Source organism: Pogona vitticeps, chromosome 2 (assembly GCF_051106095.1).
Source record: "Pogona vitticeps strain Pit_001003342236 chromosome 2, PviZW2.1, whole genome shotgun sequence".
NCBI classification, from domain to species: Eukaryota; Metazoa; Chordata; class Lepidosauria; order Squamata; family Agamidae; genus Pogona; species Pogona vitticeps.
The window spans coordinates 181341669-181361921 of NC_135784.1; the positions used below are offsets into that span (position 1 = coordinate 181341669).

General features: G+C 44.3%; 2 protein-coding genes across 3 annotated transcripts in view; both read right to left on the reverse strand.

The window, feature by feature from the left end:
- The window catches only part of IL27RA (interleukin 27 receptor subunit alpha), a 31650-nt gene extending 21600 nt beyond the window's left edge, over window positions 1-10050 (reverse strand). The window contains exons 1-2 of one of the 2 annotated variants that reach the window (XM_072991515.2): window positions 9956-10050; window positions 5587-5665 (exon numbers count right to left, since the gene is read on the reverse strand). In XM_072991515.2, the coding sequence (XP_072847616.2) occupies window positions 5587-5650 (64 nt within the window). In that variant the 5' untranslated portion in view covers window positions 5651-5665; window positions 9956-10050. Of the gene's footprint in view, window positions 1-5586; window positions 5666-9381; window positions 9524-9955 lie in introns of those variants that run through there. The other variant, XM_072991513.2, reaches the window with a different exon arrangement.
- A 3937-nt stretch (window positions 10051-13987) lies between these two features.
- On the reverse strand, window positions 13988-17879 carry RLN3 (relaxin 3). The gene is made up of 2 exons (XM_020798753.3): window positions 17651-17879; window positions 13988-14400 (listed from the first exon to the last, which is right to left on the reverse strand). Exons 1-2 carry the CDS (start codon window positions 17808-17810, stop codon window positions 14147-14149), a joined length of 414 nt encoding a protein of 137 aa, XP_020654412.3. The 5' UTR covers window positions 17811-17879; the 3' UTR covers window positions 13988-14146.
- Between the last annotated feature and the right edge of the window lie 2374 nt (window positions 17880-20253).

Sequence of the window (20253 nt, forward strand, 5' to 3'; positions counted from 1 at the left end):
CCTGCAAGACTATGACTTTGAAGTGAAGGTGGTCAGAGGGTCAGTGAACTGTGTTGCTGACGCCTTGTCAAGAAGACCCGAAGAATGAAGACGGCGAAAGGAACATGGACTATGTATATATTTTGGTGACCAAAAAGTTAAATGTACCTGTTGTTTATTAAACATGCCCGGTTTGTATCAATAAAGGTAACTTGATGTATTGTAAATGGTAAATGTTTAAATGCCTAATTGATATGTTTATCCTAGAGTAAGTATGGTATTGTATGTCATTGTATAAATGTTTTTGTATGTTTTGGATCCAGGTTGTTTTTTGGAGAAAAGCACTTTAGCTTTCCCCCTACAAAACAACTTATAAAGAGGGGAGGTGTTACATACAGCACTGATGTTACCTGTCTGTCATGGGTTTGGAGGGAAAGTTCCATCCTATGGGGAGTGGAAGGCGGGACATCAGGAGGAGGGGCTGTACTGTATATATATGTGGAGCCTGTGTGGAGAAGTTAGAAGGAGCTGGAGGAGAGCTGAGAGAAGAAGCTGGTGTGAGAGTCTGTGTGTCAGACAGGGTACTACTGTGTGTCAGTCAGTACCAACCTGATAGGTTCAGGTGTCTGTATGGTTAGCCAGAACTGATAGGTTCAGGGTCTGTGCTTTATTTAAAGGTGTTCTGTGTGAACCAAACTGGTGTATGTATGATTGAGACTAAGCCACGTTACTGTATCTTATTCACTTGATCATTTTATTTTTCCCTGTGTGTTATTTAAATAAACCTTATTCCTTTGTTTGTTGAAAATCCATTCCTGGTCTGTGTGACTCCTTACAGGGAATGGTTGGTGGCAGCTTAGTGAAACTGTGGCATATCCCAGTAGGTCTGGGGTTGTTACAACGTGGACACCACCTTGTAAATTACTAGCAAATTTGCTTTCCTGACTTGTACAATTTTGCTTATGCCAGCACACCTCAGTGGAATTTGGGCTTCAGGTTTAATGTCTATCATGCCAAAATGGATGTCTTTCCCCAGGTTCCAGTAATTTACATTTCTTTCCATTAACTGTATTTTTTTTTCTTCTTAATGGCAATCTAGAAATGTACAGATAACATCATCAACTCCTAACACAGCAGGCTGTAATGTCTCTTAAGGGGCTGTTTGGTCCTCATCTGAATATCCAATTATTGGGTACAGAGTGAGTTGGAGGTGTCTAAAATTCACAATAAACCAAAGTACGTAATTGGAACCAGTAATTACTTAAAACCGGGGGGGGAAGTCTTTGGGTCTCTATGTTTTCAACTACAACTCCCACAAACACTTGCGTTGGCCATCCTGAGTTAGGCTGATGGGAGATGCAGGCTAAAAGTCCCCAACCTCTGAAGTAAACCCATTCCCACCCAACCCCTTCTTCCCTCTCCAATTGTCAATTGACCAAATCCTCACTCTGCCCCGTCATTCCAAGCTCCCTCTAACTGCCCCCCCATCTACCCACACCCTAATGATCTCCTCCCAACTCCTCCAAAGGCAAACTTCAACCATGCTTCTTCATACCACAGTTTGGGGGGGGGGGGGAATTAGGGTTCATGTGTTCTAAGAAATTCACTTGATTAAATGCTTCCCCTTTCTCGGCACTTGTTGAGACACACTGCTAGGTTCTGAATTAATGTTTCCAGTGGGTTTTTAATCTTCTAGAGGTGAAGGAACAAAGCTGAAAAACCAGCAACTGAATGCAGCTCTTCTTATATCACATCCTGGCTTCTTCTGGCTTTGTGGTTATATAACCCTGTCTAGTCTAGGTTCCAGTTTCCCCCATCTCCGGATGCCAGTACCAGCAACAGCTCAACAAAGTCCTAAGCCACAGATCAAATTCAGTCAGTGTATACAGTATCTTTTTAGAAAGAGTCTTGGGGGGGGGGGGAGGAAGGAGGGACAACTAGATAGAAAGGACTGTCCCATCATGTTATACCAGCCATATATTGTTTGTTTGTTGTGGGAACCACAGCACTTGCAAAATATATTTTGCTTCCTTTTTTTGTGATGTAACAGCACTTTCCCTGTTGTTCCATTTATTAAAGCTGACTGGAGTGGCAGCTGAATCTTTCTTCAATATTGGTGTAAGGATCAAGTACACCACTGCAGCTGAGACACAAATCAGCTTAGAGGTTGCAAGGGAACCACGTGGCACAGACATTTCTTCCTGCTGCTGTTCTCCCCTCTGAACCTTGGGGCATCTTAACATGTGCATGGTGAGATGGCATTAAAAATATCGGGCACCTCCTTCTAAAACCAGCTTGTCAGCTACAGATGGAATCAGGGTAGCTCAGAGCCTTCCACTCCCAACTTGGTTTGGTGAACCAGAAAAACATCATGGTCAAGGTCCTTGAAAGCCATCAAGAGATCTAGAAGAATCAACCAGGCTTTGTCCCTATCTCCCCCACCCCCCAGAAGAGATCAGAGCAACCAAGGCAGTTTCAGGACTTGTCCTGAAATTAGTCAAAATGGATTAAGCAGATCAGTATTATCCAGAAATGTCTGAAGGGGAAGTGCAAAGATCTTTTCAAGCATTTTGCCCATTTTTGTTGTTTAGTCGTGTCCGACTCTTTGTGACCCCACGGACCAGAGCATGCCAAGCCCTCCTGTCTTTTGTCCATTAGTGGGATATAAAGACATGGCAGATTGAACAATCATGCAGTAGTTGTTGCAAAGGGGCCTCTGGATTGACTCTGGTGACTAGTGCAACCACCAGCTTAATTCCCTTTAAGACCCCTTAAAAGCCAACGGCTTCCTATGAAGAAGTTGGACAAGAGGTCTGTGGAGCTGCAAGGAACTAAATTGCTTCAAAACCCCACCTGAATCAAGACCTTGACCTTTGGCCAACAGTACTTTACTTTATTTAAATTTATACCCTGCCCCTCTAGACAAAGTCTAAAGTAATGTCAGTCCCCACGAAAGGCCAATGGTAAAGGTTGCCAGCCAAGCTCTGAGATGTAAAATGGCAAGTATGATAGTAGCCATTGCAACTGGCCATAACATTGATATGAGGAAATCAACTAAGCAACATCACATTATGTCTTCCAAAAACATTTATTGTGGCTAGACAGAGATGTAAAAAGTCCCCCAGTCCCTGGTGCCTTTGAGGTGGGCTGAGGATGCTAAGCATCTCTAGGACAAAAGTTAGATTTCAAAACCAGAATGTAGGAAGTAGGTATAAGGCAAGAAGAACATTCGTTGACTTTCACTGGCCAAGAACAGATACGCTGTCCACATTATGTATGATTCCAGCAGTAACAATGCACTGCATTATGATGAATTTGCAGTTGAACAAACAAAGCCTCACAATTATACACAGGGGAACGCTTGTCCAGCTAAAGGGGAAATCCCACAGACATCAACATCATAAAGGTATATACTCCAGCTGCTGATAAAGATGAAGCAAGCATAGGCAAATGTAACTCCAAATTGTGTTAGAAACAAAGAAATTTGAAATACAATACATACAGCAAACAAAAAAAAGGCAAAGTACCTGGACATGAAGCATTTGCAAAACTATTACAGGTAATAGATGATACCTCAGATGTTTTAGCGAATCTGGCAGAGATTGATTTCTGCTATGCTATCTGAAAAGGAACAATGCTAAAACTTGTACTGGCTGCAGAATAGGCAGCTTAACAAAGCATTCGCTTAAGATTTTCTTAAACATAAGACATGGCAGAATCCGCAAGAGTGGTTGTTTTGACCAGACAGGCGGGGTACAAATAGAATGAATGAATGAATGAATGAATGAATGAATGAATGAATGAATGAATGAATAAATAAATAAATAAATAAATAAATAAATAAATAAATAAATAAATAAATAAATAAATAAATAAAGGCAAAGAAGGCAAGAAATATGCTGTTTGCGTTTAGAGGAGAATCTGGAACCAGGGAAAGATTGTTCTACATACATGTGCTTTGGGGAAGAAGCCATACATCCTTGCTTCTTTGACTATGAGAAAGACTTTGACCAAGTCTAGCATGGCAAGTTCAAAGTCAAAGTCTTGATTCGAGAATTATTTATGTACTGGCAACAAAAAGTATCCATGAAAACTGGGCAGATGTTGAAGGAAATGGATCTATGAAAACGAATATGAAAAGGTTGGGTGTTGTCACTACTGCTTTTAAATTAAACACAAAAACATCTTTAGACAAGCACTTGTAGATTCAAATGATGGCATAATTGAACAGTGCAATCATAGCTGTGCAATAGAAATTAGCTGGCCCAGAGCAGCTTCCTTAAAATGATTGAGCTGACTTTGAGAATGCACATTGTACTGTGTTTTGGAGTCCACTGTATGATATAGAATCATGGACTTTTACACAGGAAACTACAAAAAAGAAAACCGTACTTGAAAGATGGATTTATTGCAGAACACTAAAAACTGCTTGCATCAATGAGCAAAGACCAAGTGAATGAGCAAAGACCAAGAAGCAACTAAACAAATAAAAAGCAGCTAGAATATTTTGATCACATAAGGAGAAATGAAAAGTACAGATTTTTACAACCAGTCATTCAAGATTTAAAAAAAAAAGAAATGAGAAAAGATGGGCAAGAAGGAGAAGAACATGTTTGCTAAAGAATCTAAGAAACTGATTTGGAAGCATCACAACATCCCTGTTGAGAGCTGCCACATGCAAAGACAGAAGAGCGTCCAACTTCCAGGACGAGAGGAAGAAACTTGAATCATTTGGGTCCAAGGTAAACTTTTTCCAGAGAGGCCATACATACAGCTCATTAAATGTGGCTGCCTCACCACCACTGCCCTTCAGGTCAGCATTCAGCACTTTCTGGACCTCATCAGTAATTACCTCCCCTGCCAAAAGGGGAGTCAAATAAACAAATAAATGACATTACTTGCTACTCTCTTGTTAGACTACCTTCCATGCAGTTCTTAGAAAATACAGACACTGCCTCAGAACCTGGACTTTACAAGGTGAAGCTTTCTCAGTCCCAGGACTCAACCATTCGAACTGTCTTAGCCTCACCACTTCCTTCCTGTTGACAAAAAAAACAGTGTTTTCTGCCTCTATGTCCCACCAACCTTTTGCTTTGTCCCTCCCCCACATTCTCTTGGTTCCCTTCAACTTTATGTCTCCACCATTCATTCCTTCTTCAGATCCCTATTTCTCAATTTGCTGCCTACTCATTTCCACTTCCCCTACGAGGGAACACAGCTTTCTCACATATGTTGCCCTACTCAACGTTTTCCCTCTCACTACAGTATTTTCCTTCTGTCAAGTGGCCTATATGTTTCTGCCTGTTCAAAGGCTCCTGAGGCACACCTTCACATAGTGGCTCTCAAGTCAGCCTGCTCATCTTGTTAGAAAAGGAAGGACTGGCCAGTTTGCCTCAACGTTTAGTTTGGCCCACTAAAAATTGCAGAACTGGCTGAGGAAGATCCATGAAACTGGGACGTTCACACAAATGCCTCAAACGACAAAGTGCCACAAAGAATGGGTTCCGTGCAGTTCTGAGAGTGTGCGTAGTATAGGGGGCTACAACCAAAAGCTCAGCTGAGGTATTTCAGAGATAGACCTGGTTGAGACCAGCAAGGGATACCGACCTTTCAGCCTTGAAACCTTTAACAATAGAAACAGCAGCCATGCCACGTTGGGTCTGCTTCCCATGGCAGTAGCTATGTCCTGCAAGAAGAAAACACCAAAAGGTAGATGCACTAAATAGCATCAAATTCAAATATCCTTTAATTCATTAGAAAGAAGAGGGCGAATATGACAAAACAGTAATACCGTGTTTTCCTGAAAATAAGACAGGGTCTTATATTAATTTTTGCTACAGAAACACATTATGGGTTATTTTCAGAGGATGTTTTGATTTTTTCATGTATAACAATCTATATTTATTCAGATACAGTCATATCATCATCTCCCGGTTGCTGCACAATGGTGGAGGGTGAGGTTTCACTTATTTGGGGCTTATTTGGGGGGTAGGGGTTATATTACGAGCATCCTGAAAAATCATACTAGGGCTTATTTTCAGGTTAGGTCTTATTTTCAGGGGAACAGGGTAGTAGTAACTTGTTTTTCCCATGACTAGACAGGCATATCCATGCTCAGATGGTACAATAGAGAAGCAGTCAGCTTCCATAAGAAACTAGAGCAAGGGTGGGAAACGTGCAGCTGTACAAACATTGCTGGACTCCAAATCCCATGAGCTTTAGCCAACAGGAGAAATGAGGAGTGTTGCAGTCAAATAAATTCTGTAGGGCTACAGTGTGTCCACTATGCCTAAATTTTCTTTAATGAAATAAAATAATTATTTCATTATTTAAAATGAGGCATGCAAAAAGCAACCTGTATGGGGTGGTGAGGGACGATGTGTGCCTCTCAACACTGGTGTTGCAGACAGGAAATATCCAATAGCAACCTATGATGACAAGATTAAGCACATCCCAACTTGGGAAGGAGAAAATGTCTCATTCTCCTCAGACCAGAGAGCCCGTTACAGACATAACATGTGAGAACATTAAGCATCTTCTTTTAGCTACTTTTACTACGAATCTACAAGTTCTGACTCATCTTCAGCAGACAACCATTATTTCTTGGCTCACTTCCTCCACCACAAAAGTGGGTCTCTTCTGTAATCATTTGCTTTAAAAACAAAATGGCTTTAAAAGGGACGGGCTATATATGTTTCTGCCTGTGTATATAACTCAAGCTGGCTGGACAGCTCAGTGGTTTCAGGATCTAGCTGTGGAGCCAGAGGTTGGGAGTTTAATTCCCCACAGTGTCTCCTGTGAGTAGAGCCAGCCTGGGTGGCCTTGGGCAAGCTGCATGGTCCAAGGATGACCCCAGAAGAAAGGAACTGTAAACCATTTCTGAGTACACATTATGCTGATGATTATACTATGAAAACCCAGGCTTATTAATGCAGTTCTGAAGCTGCACAGACTGATTCCCCATTGTGTCTCCTGCGAGTAGAATCAGCCTGTGTGGCCTTGGGCAAGCTGCACAGTCCCAGGGTGTCCGCAGAAGAAGAGAAGGGTAAACCACTGCTGAGTATTCTCTACTTGGAAAACCCTGAAAAGGGTCACCATAAATCAGAATTGACTTGATTGCACATGATTATATTTGTTATTCTATAATTCAAATCTCTATTTGCCAGTCTGTTGCTGAAGCTGTATCCTAGCAAAAGACACATAGTATCAAAAAAGGAATCTATTGTTGCAAGTACTGTACAGTAGCTTCTTAAAATATGTTTCTTTTGTAGCATTGCATAATAAATGCTGTCCCTGTAGATTATCACAATAGATTTCTGGCTACTGGTAAACTTAACCCTCAATAAGATCTCAAATATATATTAAGATGGTGAGCTAGCATGGTGTGGTGTTCAAACGGTGCTATGCAGACCTAGGTGCAAAATCCTTCCAAAACATTAACTTCAATGGCTGACCATGGTCACGTCACAGGAAGAAATGTGGGATAAAAATATTAAAATAAGTCATGGGAGCTCATGCACAAGAATCACTTCAGAAGTTCCACCAGAACTTCGGCCGCTTTAACCTTACTATCAACTTGAGCCTAAACTGGTCCACCGAACCAAGTCATTTTCTTGACTATGTGACTGCATAAGGGATAAAGGAGCCCTATGTTGTATACAAAATTTGCTGTTTACATGTGTCCAGCTTCTATCCAGAACACCCTATAAGATCTATTGTCTACAGCCAAGCTGCCCAAAACAGCCACATATTCTGTGATCTATGAGAAAGTGACTCAAAATTCAGGGATTTACAGCAGGCATTTCTTAAAGTACAAGGCACATCAAGAAGTTTAAAAAAAAACACAACTCACAAGGCAAAGCTCAATAGCAATCAACCACATCAGACCCCGAAGGGAAAATGATGGGACCCCTTCTGCTGTCGCTTACAGCTCCCAACTGAGACCAGTCAAACACATCATCAGCAGGCAACAATGTGTTCTGATCAGTAACACTTGTCCTCTCATGGTATCTGGATTTGCAGATCTCTTTTTGCTTGCAGGTCTCCGTTTGCTTGCAGGTCTCTGCTTGCAGACAGCTCCTCATTCTTATTTACAACAAACGTTAACCGATAACAGACTGCACAACATGAATACAAAGAGAAGGACAAGACTTCCCTCCAGATGCAGCTCAAACTGCCCTCTCTGCCTTCACATCTACTCCAACAATGCCATTCATGTCCCAAACAATGTCGCCCAGAAGCATCAGGACTTCATTCCCTTGCTCACTTTTAATGTAATATAAAGTATCATTCTCTGCCAAGAATGCCCTCCTGCATCCTACATTGGTCAAAAAGGACAATCTCTACACAATGGAATAAATGACCACGAGGCTGCCAGCTATGGCAGATGGGAGTTTTAGTCCAACAACATCTGGAGGGCTACACGGTGTCCAGGCTGATCTAACCCATTCATATTTACTCTGACTGGCCTTGGCTCTCCAGGGTTTCCAGCAGAGGAAGTGGGGTTGTTGTTTGTTTGGAGGACTTCACAGGCAATAACAGCAACAATCACACACACCCCTGCCATTTGCTCGTTACAGAAAACTTGTACTGTACTCTGAGAGACAAAAGCCATCTGCCAAGGGGGAATGGGGTTTTGGGAGTCAATCTGCCAGGGCATATTTATTTATCCAGAAGATACAGACCAGACAGCTGATATAAGGGGCTCACATAATCAATTAAGTAACCAAAAAATGGGAGGGGGGGGAAAGAGACACTTCAGCCTGCCGTTAGCCTAAATATCTAAGGATTCTCCTAGCTCTGGTGTTTTGGACTTTAGCTCCCAGAAGCCCAACCCAGCTTGACCAATTGATAGGGATTATGGGGGCTGTAATCAAAAACTGCCAGAAAGGCAAACAGTGGGTCCTACAGCAAATTAAGTCTGAATTATCTCTGGAAGCAAAAACGATGAAACCCAGGCTGTCCTCGTTTGGGCCCATCATGAAAAGGCAAGATTCTCTGGAAAACAGAGTAATACATACTGGGAAAGACAGAGAGGGAGAAGGCAGCAGGAAAAGAGGAATACAAGATGGATTGACTCCTTAAAAGAAACCTTGAGTTTACAAAAGCTGAGTAGGGCTCTTTAGGCCAACCCATGACATTTTGGAGATGATTCACTCGTAAGGTCACCATAACTCGGAGGCGGTTTCACAGCAGGTAACAAGAGTAAGAAAACGAGGGGTGGGGAATGGGCTGGTGGGAGACAGAGGCAAGATTACGCACCCATCCGAACAGGATCCGGACCCAGACCCAAACTCCCTGGCGAGACCCCGGCGCAGAAAGTAACGGGAGCGCATTCTTCCCAAAGAGAGCATCCTCCGTAGCCCGCCTATCTTGTGGGGAGAAGAGGCTCAGCCGGCTTACCTGTCTCCACGAGCCGGCAGCGCTTCCTCTCTCGGGTCTTAACCACCGTCCTCCCGGGCAAAGCAGAAACGAGCGGCGCCGTCCTCGGCCCCGAGGGGGTCGCTAGCCCAGGGCCAGGAAACACCCTTGCTCTCCAGGCGCTGGGAGGACCCAGGGCGAGGGCGGCGGCGGCGTCCGTCGGCTCTCGCGCCCCACCCCTGGGTCGGAAAGGGAAGCCGGGCTCGGAGAACCTGGGGAGGCCCGGGAGGCGGGCGGGGAAGGCCGGCAGCCGGCGTCGAGGCGGCCTCGGCTTCTCCGGAATCGAGACGAGGCCAACTTCCCCTTCCGACCAAGGGGAGAAGCGTGTTCACTTCGGTCTTCTTTCTTCCAGGCAATGGCTGATCTTTCCTCCTCCCTCCCCTCCCGGCCCCTTCCTGTATTATTATTTTTTTGAGAGAGGGGGAGGAGAGAGAGAGATCAACAAGGAGGGGCTGTTCCGTCAAGAGGAAGTTTTTTTTCACTAAAAAGTGCAGAAACCGGGGTGATTCATCTGAGGTTACTTTCCCGAGCGAGGGATGGCTCGCTGCCTGCTTACCCGCACGTGTGCAAGCGACGAGGAAGCAAAAGCCAACTTCTCTGCCGGATTTCTTTTTAGGCGTCCAGACTTTCAGTCCCGCCGCCTTCCCGCCCACCTCCGTCCCTGCCCCCCCCCAGATGTTCACGGATCATGCCCACACGACCTGGACGCTTGCGAGGTCGCGGGGGGGGCCCCTCGGGATGGGAGTCGTGCGGGCTGGATGTTGGCGGGTCCCAAAGAAGTCCAAGCTCACTAGGCAGGAAGACCCCCGAACGCTGACCTGACGACTTTCCCCGCGGGTTTAAGCGATACGCACGACCAATCTCTACACGAGGGGGCGGGCGGGCGGGCGGGAGTCTGAAATTGCCCCACGCGCTTGGCGTGTTCCAACATTTAGGCTAGTCGTCTCACCCTCTTTGTTGGGCCAAAAGGAGCAAAGGACATTAAATTTCCCATTAATACAAGGGGGAGGAAATAGTCGGAGGAAGGAGCCTGGGTGGGAAAACAGGGCCCTGCAGGAGGAGGAGGATTTCCTCCACGGCTGCCTTTGACCAGGGTCACACAACTTGGTTCCCCAGAAATAGCGGAAGTCGCCAAGGGCAGAATTTTGTTTGAAACCTTGGCTGCCATCCCGTGTTCAATAAATCCAGCTGAGCACAATTAAGACATTCTTCTAAGGATCAGGGAGGGCCTGCCTTTCGAGCTGAGGGGACGGACCCGCACCTTATCCCAACGCAGAGCCATAAGCATGGTGGGGCAGCTAGGGCTTTTGGCTGGACCTTTGGTGGTGGAAAGGAGCAAAATTGCCCTCCTGGGAAGCACGAAACAAAGACGTTCTGTGTGGAATTGGCAGGCCTTCCTCTCCGTCTTTGCTTCTCCAGGCATCCTAATGTCATGTGACCCGCGCTTATCTGGCAGGGTAGCACCCCAAAATGGCTGGCCCTTACACAGCTCTGTCCCAAAGTGACAGCGTCAGCCCTTTCCACTTGGACTATGAGCTGCGGATGGCAGATTGTTCAGGGGACATTTGCATCTCCCCTACCTCCTCGGTCCTTGAGCTGTAACGGCTGTTAGCCACTGATAGGTGTGTTCTCCATTTACAAATTTGTCTGATGCTTTTTGAAAATGGCTTTCTGAATGGGTGGCCAGTATTCTATCTGCAGCAGTGAATTTCACAATTAGAGGACTGACTCCACTTGGTCATGTTTCGCTAATCCTGTTCATGTATACATGTCATTGGATCAGTGCCAGTAACACATGAGGTGCGCCAAAGGTACTTGACCGCCTGTGATGGAAAATCCATGTGGGACATGTCCCCTCATCTCCAGTAACCAACATGTCATTGCTGCCCTTTTGCAATTTCTGTTCCTAACCCTCGAGAGTTGTGCAAGAGCTTTTCCTGGTGGATTGTGCTCCTTGTTCCGATCTGACTGCCGCCCACTCTTTTTGTCCTTTTGAAGCATCCTGCGTTTGTGTGTCTGCCTCATTTTTCCTCATGGTGTAGAGTTGCCTCAGATGTGATAATCAAAGTTTAATGGGATGGTCGCCACCTCCATCTAGTACCCCCAGAAATACTGGACGACAACTCCCTTCTCCCAGGATTATGGGAGTTGCAATCCAGCATACATCTGGATGCACATGTTGTGTGGGGTGTGTCTCTCACTTAGATAGACTCTTGATTTGGAAAGGATTAGCTAAATTAGTAAATCAGGTTATGGCTTTTAAATATCAGAGCTGCATAGATGTCTTTTAACCTGCCGGGGGGGGGGCATCTCTAAGAAATTGCTGCATGCAAATGTGTGTAATAAAAGCCCAAGGTCTCACTTATTCTTAGCAAAATAGTGTGGGCCAAGTGGCATTTGAAGTGGAAAAGTGGTGGTGGTGGTGAATGGGTGCTTCAGCCTCTGCTCACCCACCTCTTTTTTCCTCTGTCAACCACACAGCTACTTCTCTCACAGAATAGGCCTGTGAGCAAACCATTCATCTTTTCCTAGAGGCAGGGGGAAGGCGTTAGACAGGCAAATGCCCTCCCCCTTTTTGACTTGGCTGTTCTTTTGCTCCTTGTCCATGTTTTCCAGGGAAGAAACAGGCTGTTGGGCTTTAATGTGTGGAGAGCAGGATGAACAGATATAAGCTTGTAGGACCTGTGTTGTGTTTTAGTCGAATCCCTTGATCCACCAATTGGAACCAGATGCAGAAGCGATAGGCTTAGAAGGAAAGACTTCCAAGCCCAGGAATTTGTTGTAAGGGTATCAGAACTGAATGAAGCTCACAGTCCTTCCACACAAGGATTCATGGCTAGTTAGCCCACACTTTTGTCACTTCAGCCATACAATTTAGGGCAATAGCAGGGTCAGAAGAGTGACTTGACCAGGGACTGTGTTGACGCATGCAGCTGCACAAGAACAATCACATATCTCCTGTTATCCATTTTCCAGGCAATCTGTCCTGCACCCAGTCTTCTGATTGTACAAATAATGATACGTCCAATTGTGGGCTCAGTCACATGACCAATGGTCCAGGAAATGGGAAAAGTGCTTGTGCAATTGCCTTTTTACCTCTTCAGTTGTCTCCCAGTAGGATTTTGCCCTTCGTTGCAGCTGCCGCTTCTGTTGCTGTTGTGAAACAAGTGGGTCAGAAAACCATGCTGATTTACTCCAGATCATTCAGAGAACTACCAATAGATCCAGATACTCCCTCTGCCATAACCTGGCATTACCCGGTCAGATCTATCCACCCTTTTATGCTGGGTGGATAGCTCAGTGGTTTAGCTATTTGGCTGCAGAGCCAGAGGTTGGGATTTCTATTCCCCCACTGTGCCTCCTGTGTGGCCTTTGGGGCAAGCTGCACAGTCCCAGGGCATCCCCAAAAGAAGGGAGTGATAAACGACTTCTGAGTGTTCTGTACCTGGAAAACCCTAGAAAGGGTGACTATAAGACAGAATTACCTTGACGGCACGTAATGATGATGATTGGCTGCTGGGGAAAAGAGGGAGTCATTCTTCACCTTGGTCTCATTAAGAAGGAGAATTTTGTAGAAATGTACAGAACAGCCTTGAGAAATTTCACTGTTTCCCATCTCTTTGCAACCCCCTTAAACATCTTGAGACATTTTGCACAACGACTCATTGGTTTTTTAATGTGCTTTTAGGCAACTCTGTGGCATTTCTAGATTTAGAACTGCTTGTATCATCGACATGCCTTCCTGTGCCTTTGGAGCTCCATCTCGATATGTTTGATCACACAGTTTTGTTTTGTGTAATCTTTTTTGGTTTTACCTTTCATTATTGACATATGTTTTGTCTCAAAGAGGATATTGCTATAGTCCACTTCCTTCCAGGAGGCAAAAAGTGGGCAATAGGAAGTCAAAAGCTCTTACTTGCAAATCATGTCCGGCTCAAATCAGAATCCATCCACATATTCATAAAAGATGACACAAACTCAACTCCCTCAATGCATCATGCCTCCCTATAAGCACCTGATGTGCTACCAGAGTAGACTCCTGAGTCTCTCTCTCCCATGACATCAGGTACCTTTATCATTCCACTGCTGTAATGTGTCCGGAAAAAGAAATACAGTACTAGGTTTGCCAATAACAGTTGTGGGATCAGGAAGACCATATAGTAATAACAGAGCTTGGAAGGGTTAATTTATTTTGAACAACTGCTGCCAGAACCTCTCAAATAATAGCCATGTTGGCCATGGGATTCTAGGAGATCTTATCCAGACCTTGGAAAATTGAGTTTTCCAAGGTCTGGATAACAGGGAAACTGATTGGGAGATGCCCGTCACTCCCTACTTGTAATCGGAGTTCATCACTATGATAACAGTTCACCAAAAATGTGTAAGGACATAAGAAGAGCCCTGCTGGATCAGGCCAAGGGATCACCTAGTCCAGCTTCCTGTATCTCACGGTGGCCCCACCAGAGGCCTCGGGGAGCACATGAGACCACTAGATATCTGGAATTGCTCACATGAGTGCCACAAGACCCTTGCTGTTAGCACGTGATAACAATGTGCTGGGAATCAGAAATTCTTGGGAAACAACTCCTAACATGAAAGGAGTGGATGTTTAATCATGAATACCTTGGCCAGCTAAACATGCATTTAGACTCTCATGTTCTAAGCTTTGTGCTCACAAAATATTTATACATACTTCCTTTTTTACTGAGCACATTCACAGGCAGAGATACACACACAAGCCGGCGTTTTAGCACAGGGAGCTGATTTCACTTTTGCTACAGCCCCACTTACAGCAGGCATTGCTCAGTCCGGCCATAACGTCTCGAGCTCCACGGTCCAAAGCCCAGGTTTCTTCCAGGGGGCTGTGGCTCTCCTGTTCCCGCCAACCCCCATAATAGTCAGATAGGTCTTTGGGGGGCCCTCGGATGATCTCCCATTCCTTGGATGAAGTTGCAACAAAGTCTTCTGCAGAATCTCCTCCAGGGAGGGCACCAAGATTTCCTGCAATTGGAAAGCAAAATGGGGGATCAGAAGGTATCAGAAACACGGTTCAGCCAGCTGGCAGAAGGACTGAGATGCCAGATGGTCAGAATCCTGCCATCCTAATGAAACAGACAAAAATGTGAAAATGATGGCTTGTCTGGATTAGAATTAAAACAAATCTTTTAAAACAAATTCTAACTGGAGCAGATCTTCCTCCATCATTTATTTTATTATACAGAATCAAAAACAGAAAACAGAAAGCAAATTTGTTCAAACAGAAGGCATCTGCTAGTACAACAGATATTCTTGACATGTTCTGCTACTCCGATTCCGTCATTCGCATTTGGTAATTCCAACAGGAAAAGACCAAGAGAACAGTTATGTTAAAAAGCTGGATTTAAAAATTAAGCAGGCCAGAGGGTGCTGCCTTTTAGCAGGTGTTCTAGAGATTTAGCCCTCTTTCCTCCAGCTTGGATAAAAGATAGAGTACTCCAGATATACTTTTTAACCTTAAAGATAATAGATTAAATCATAGATCTTCATTCTAATTTTAGCCCTAAAGTTTCACGCGCAGTAGCAAAAGTAGGTCAGTTCCTTTCTGGACCAGATGACCTGTGGGGAGATAATTGATCTGACCCTAATGCAACTCCCTCAGCTTTCTCTTCAGTTGTCTTCTGCCTTTGTCTTCTTCAGACCATGCCCTGATTTGTGTACTGAGTTCAGCAGGTGATGGGTTGCAAACCTATGCCTGGATACAAGCTTTGTCCCTGGTTCAGCCCCTAGTGTCTTACGCACAGGATTGGAAAAGAACTTAGTGTGGGGTGCCAGTTCATAGGGTAGACAATGATAAGGGACACACAATCTAGCTAAGGTAGAGATAGGGAGATGTTGCCAGTACTGTATCGCTTTTCTTCTATCTTCAGATTTTTAAAATATCAAATTCTTTCTGTCCTAGAGATGAAGAAATATGCGAATGTTGGAGAGTCTTCAAAAACAAACTGAAACTAGCTTCTCCCACACCTGAACCCACCAATTCAATTGGTACAGCTAGTGAGCAAAGAGAGGGTTGTGTTGTACCTCCTCCCCATGCGTGCATTAAAGATGAAGAACCTTGTAGGGAAAAAGAAGTAGAAATACTAAACCCTCAGAAACATAGTTGAAATAGACCAGGATTCAAGAACCAAGTATTTTAAGACAAGCAAGGTGGATCTGTTGGTTTTGGTTTACCCCACATTCTGATTTTTAAAATCATATGTTATTTGCATCCTCAGTATGAAGAACTTCACAAGTTCTTTAACAACAAAATTCTTACCCATTGCTAGGCTCAGGTATAAGGCAGCTTCCTGTGTTCTGTCTTGATTTCTGTTAGCACATCCTGCTTACCATTTATTTCCACGTCTACATACATGAAGCAGTAAGTGTAGGTTGGGTGGTACATTAGAAAATGGAATGCCAGTGCTGCTGAATATATATTTTCTCAACTTGTATCTCATCTTAGTTTCTGGATTGCATAGGTTGATCTTAGGGGACGGGGAAAGAAGCCAGTCCTGCCTTTAGATATGTTGCAATGATGAAATATAAATCAAAATAAAAACAATGGCTTCTTGGTCTTTTCCATTTTCATAAATTCCAAATAAAAAAAACAATAAATGCAAAACCGCAGATATTTTGGTTCCCAGCCTAGGCTGCTATTTGCCACTACTTCTCCAAACATTTCCTCCGCTTTCAACACTGAACGTTATGAAAGGAAGCAATCAGAAAATTGCTCCAAATGCATGCCATTGTAGTATGTTAAAAGTTTACATAGCAAAGAAATCTCCAGGACTTTTTTCAGATATGTACTTTATTATTTGTATGTACTTTGTTCATTACAAAGATGCCAGTCTGGTTTTCTGTGTTGATTTTGCTGTAGAGCTTTCAATTGAAAAGCAGATTGATCTTAGATTTTAAGACTTAGAAGACTGTAAAGGTAAAGTAGAGAATTCTAAGGTCAGATGAGGAATTCTAGAGTTTAGAAGGCTCCCTTTAGTGGTTTAGTTTAGGGTACAAAAGGATTTCCTAATCAAGAACTGCACTGTAATGTTGATCTTAAAACTCCAACCTCCATGCACTAGCCTGCTTCCCCTAAAATAAGACCTAACCTGAAAATAAGCCCTGGTATGATTTTTCAGGATGCTCATAATGTAAAGCCCTACCCTTAAAATAAGCCCCAGTTAAGTGAAACCCCGCCCTCCACCCTTGTGTAGCAACCAGAAGAAGACGACATGACTGTATTTGAATGAGCGTAGATTGTTGTACATGAAAAAAATAAAACATCCCCTGAAAATAAGCCCTACTGCATTTTTTGGAGCAAAAATTAATATAAGACCCTGTCTTATTTTCAGGGAAACGGTATCTACTAAGTTGCAGGTTTAGTCATATAATTGACCCAACCCATTTTCAGTCATCTGATATTCAGCTTTTCTTGAAACACAAGATCAGCACCTTTTCCGAATCGTGAATGGGTGGGTTGTGATGACCATCTGGCCACTTTGTGCCACATACTGATGAACTGGGGGAGAGAAGAGAAAAGTTCCGTATAGGCACTACAACTCTCATACTAGTTGTATTCCAGAGCTTCACTCTAAAAATGTATTTTCTTTTACCTCTGCTCTGATGGGAAATGAATATCTTATCACTGAGCAGAATGAGAGAAATCATTAAACTGTCTGGGGTGAGACGGCTCATGCCCCACCTATGAATCCACCTCCTGGAATATCTGGCATCTATGGAAACATGATTTATATAATTTCTCCAACAAGCAGGTCCAAATAAAATATGGTCCTCTATATAGAATCCCAGGTTCTGGCAGGTATCTGTGTATTAGAAGACAGCATCCTACAAGCAGGATGGGGGGGGGATGTGCATCCCCCAGATGTTGGGACCGCAACTCCCACCATTCTTCCTCATTAGCAAAAATATAGGAACTGAGGTTCAGCAAAACCTGGAGGGCTACCTGTTTCTCCAGCCCTGAACAAGAGGATGTATTGCGAGCCAGTGAGCTTATAACATTAAATGGGTGTTAAGGATCTTGGCTTCTCTTTTTCTTTGTCTTCCCAGTTTAATTAGAACAGATATTGGATAAATTACGCATTTTAGATTACAACTTGGGGGGGGGGGAACTAATCTGTCCAGGGGTTCTGGGAATTGTAGTTTTAAAAAAGTAGCTTGTCCAAGATCTGGTCTAGACTTTGTTCCTGCTTTTCCCTCATAGATCCTATGCACTCACCTGCTCGTCTCCACCGGGATCCTCCGCAAGTGAAGATGACTGCCCGGATGAACTCCCTGCCACAGAGTTTGACACCATATGGGGGGGTCCTGGCTTCACTTTCCAGCCTCATCTCAGACAGCAGCAGCGCAAACGCCAGAGCCAGGAGGACCTTGTGCATGGCTAGCGTTCGACAGGACAGGAGATGCCCACAGCAGCACAACCCCTGTCAGCCTGCCTTGTGCTTCTCTTTGTGACAGCCCCTCTTTATACCCTCCAGATGTATGTGCAAGGTATCTGGCAACGTCGGTTACCTTCCTATCTACCCAATTATCAGGAGGGAGCAAGTGAAGACCTTTCCTGGACGCTGGGCGGGGGGGGCAGGGACTCGGCCATTGATGGTGCCAGTCAGCCAGAGATAACCTTTCCTTCATTATCAGCATCATAAGCAAGGAATCATGCTCAGCACACAGCTGGCCTTTTGTGGCACACATTGACTCACAGGTGCGTATATACACAAAGCAGGTGAGAAGCAGGAAGGCATACTTTGGAAGTGAGAGACAGGGACAGGCAGAGGGACCACCAAAGCATCCTCACCCATGTGTTTTCCTTTATAAACACGTGATCTTACAAGCCCACCCGCTCAGGGAGGTATAGGGACAAACTCCTTCCTACTTGTGCCTCTTCACAGTCAGAACTTGCAAAACATTTAAAAGTACCATTTATTAGCCTCCATCCAACTGTCTCTGCCTAGCAGGTGCAGAGAATCCTACCCAGTCCCTCTGTTCCACTGGCAGAACTCTGTTCCATTGACAAGGAACTGTGCCTTGTGAACTCTGTCTACACCACACACTTCTTGTGGTTTGATACCACTTTTACTGCCATGGCTCCACTAGCAAAAGTGGAATCCAAGTACTGGAATCCAGGGGTTGTTAGTTTGGTGTGGTCTGTGCAGTTCTCTGCTAGGGATTTCTATTTATGCTCCCCTGAACTACAGAAGGTAATTCCAAGCCCCTTACTCAACTTTAAATTGCAGGGCTCTGCAACATGGACTTGAAGCAGGATCACACTGCTGTAACGGTGTAATGTAGATACAGTTGGAGTCACAGCTTCCTTCACTCCCTACAGCTGATCAAAGGATTTAGTGACCTGGGTTTTAGCCATGGCCACTGGGCTAAATCGCAGGCGAATTTGGAATTTTGCCCTCTAATCACATTGGTTATGTTCTCTCTCGTGTGCTTTGAAAAACACTCTGCCCGAAAAACCCACAACAACCATTAGACCAGGAATGGTTTGGACAATCTTTCCGTTAAAGAAAGATAATCATGAAGAGACATTGCCTTTGTTGTGGGCAGAGTCCCTTGTTAGCGCTGAACCTGTTGATCCCGTTGAAGTTGTAATGGAGAAACCCACTAGTTTTGTTAATAAAGAATTGCTGAAAGAATCTTCTCTCTTGTCGTTTCCCGCCAAAATCAAGGAACTGTCAGACACTGACAAAGAACCCGATCACATTGGATTATTCCAATAGAAAATCTGCATGGGTCTAGAGCCTCACTGTCCTTTGGCTGAGAATATACTGACAATTTATGGTATCTTTGCAATATTTGCTTTAGCTATACAAATTGGTACTAGTACTATTTATATTTATAAGCTGTAGTTGTAGTTATATCCCGCCTTTCCTCTAGCTAGCTCAAGCCAATATACTTGGCTGTTCTCCCCAGTTTATCCTCACAACAGCCTTATAGGGTAAGTCAGGCTAAGAATGACTGGCTTAAGAATGACTGGCTTAAGGTCATTCAGTGAGTATTGTGCCCATGTTCAGATTTGAATCTGGACCTCCTAAATCTTAGTTCTGTCCTCTAACCAAAACACCACACAATTGCCAAGAATAAGTTAGAGGGATTAGGAACTGGAGAACCAGGGCAGTGCGGACAGAATGCCAGACTAGGGCTGAGGAGACCTGGGTTCAAATCCCTGCTGGCCATGACAACTCACTTAGAGAGCGAGTAGCGGTAAATTACTCCTTGAACACCTCACATCCTTTGAAAACCTTATTAGGGATGCTGTTGGGTTGGAACCACCTTGACGACCCTTGGCAAAACCATGGGACGTTTCTACCGCGTGTGCAGTACGACTTCACAGAAAACAACCTGGGCAGCCTCTGCCAGTTTCAGAGCTCTCTGGCTAGAAACATCTGCCCACCCTATTCCGATACGCAATGGCCGCTGTTTCCCACAAGCAGTTTACTGAATTCCCACCTCACATTCCCTTGATCATCCACAGCTATGAAAAAATATTCACGTTATTGCACACTGAATCTCAAACTCTCATCTGGAATCACTTCAGGAAAAAGAACCTACTAACTGAAACCTGGATCTATTCACAATAAATAGGCAAGCACCCAGGATCGCTTCCCCCATGAAAAGGAGGTCAGGTCTTCTTCGAACTGCATCTGTCGGTGCTCCAACAAGTCCATTTGCTTCTTGATTGGGAAACACCTCCCCATGGATCGTGTCTATTTTATTGGCTCTTCCTCACATTCCATTCAACTGCCTACTATTGGTGGCATCCCAAATCCACCCCTACCACCTGGCTTCGCATAGCATGGCCATCTTCTCTCTCTC

Excerpts from the sequence above, each read along its gene's own strand:
- RLN3 (XM_020798753.3), bottom strand. The coding sequence starts at position 17,810 with ATGCACAAGGTCCTCCTGGCTCTGGCGTTTGCGCTGCTGCTGTCTGAG. Across the intron at positions 14,401-17,650 it reads ATCCCGGTGGAGACGAGCAG|GAAATCTTGGTGCCCTCCCT; the intron begins GTGAGTGCATAG and ends TTCCAATTGCAG.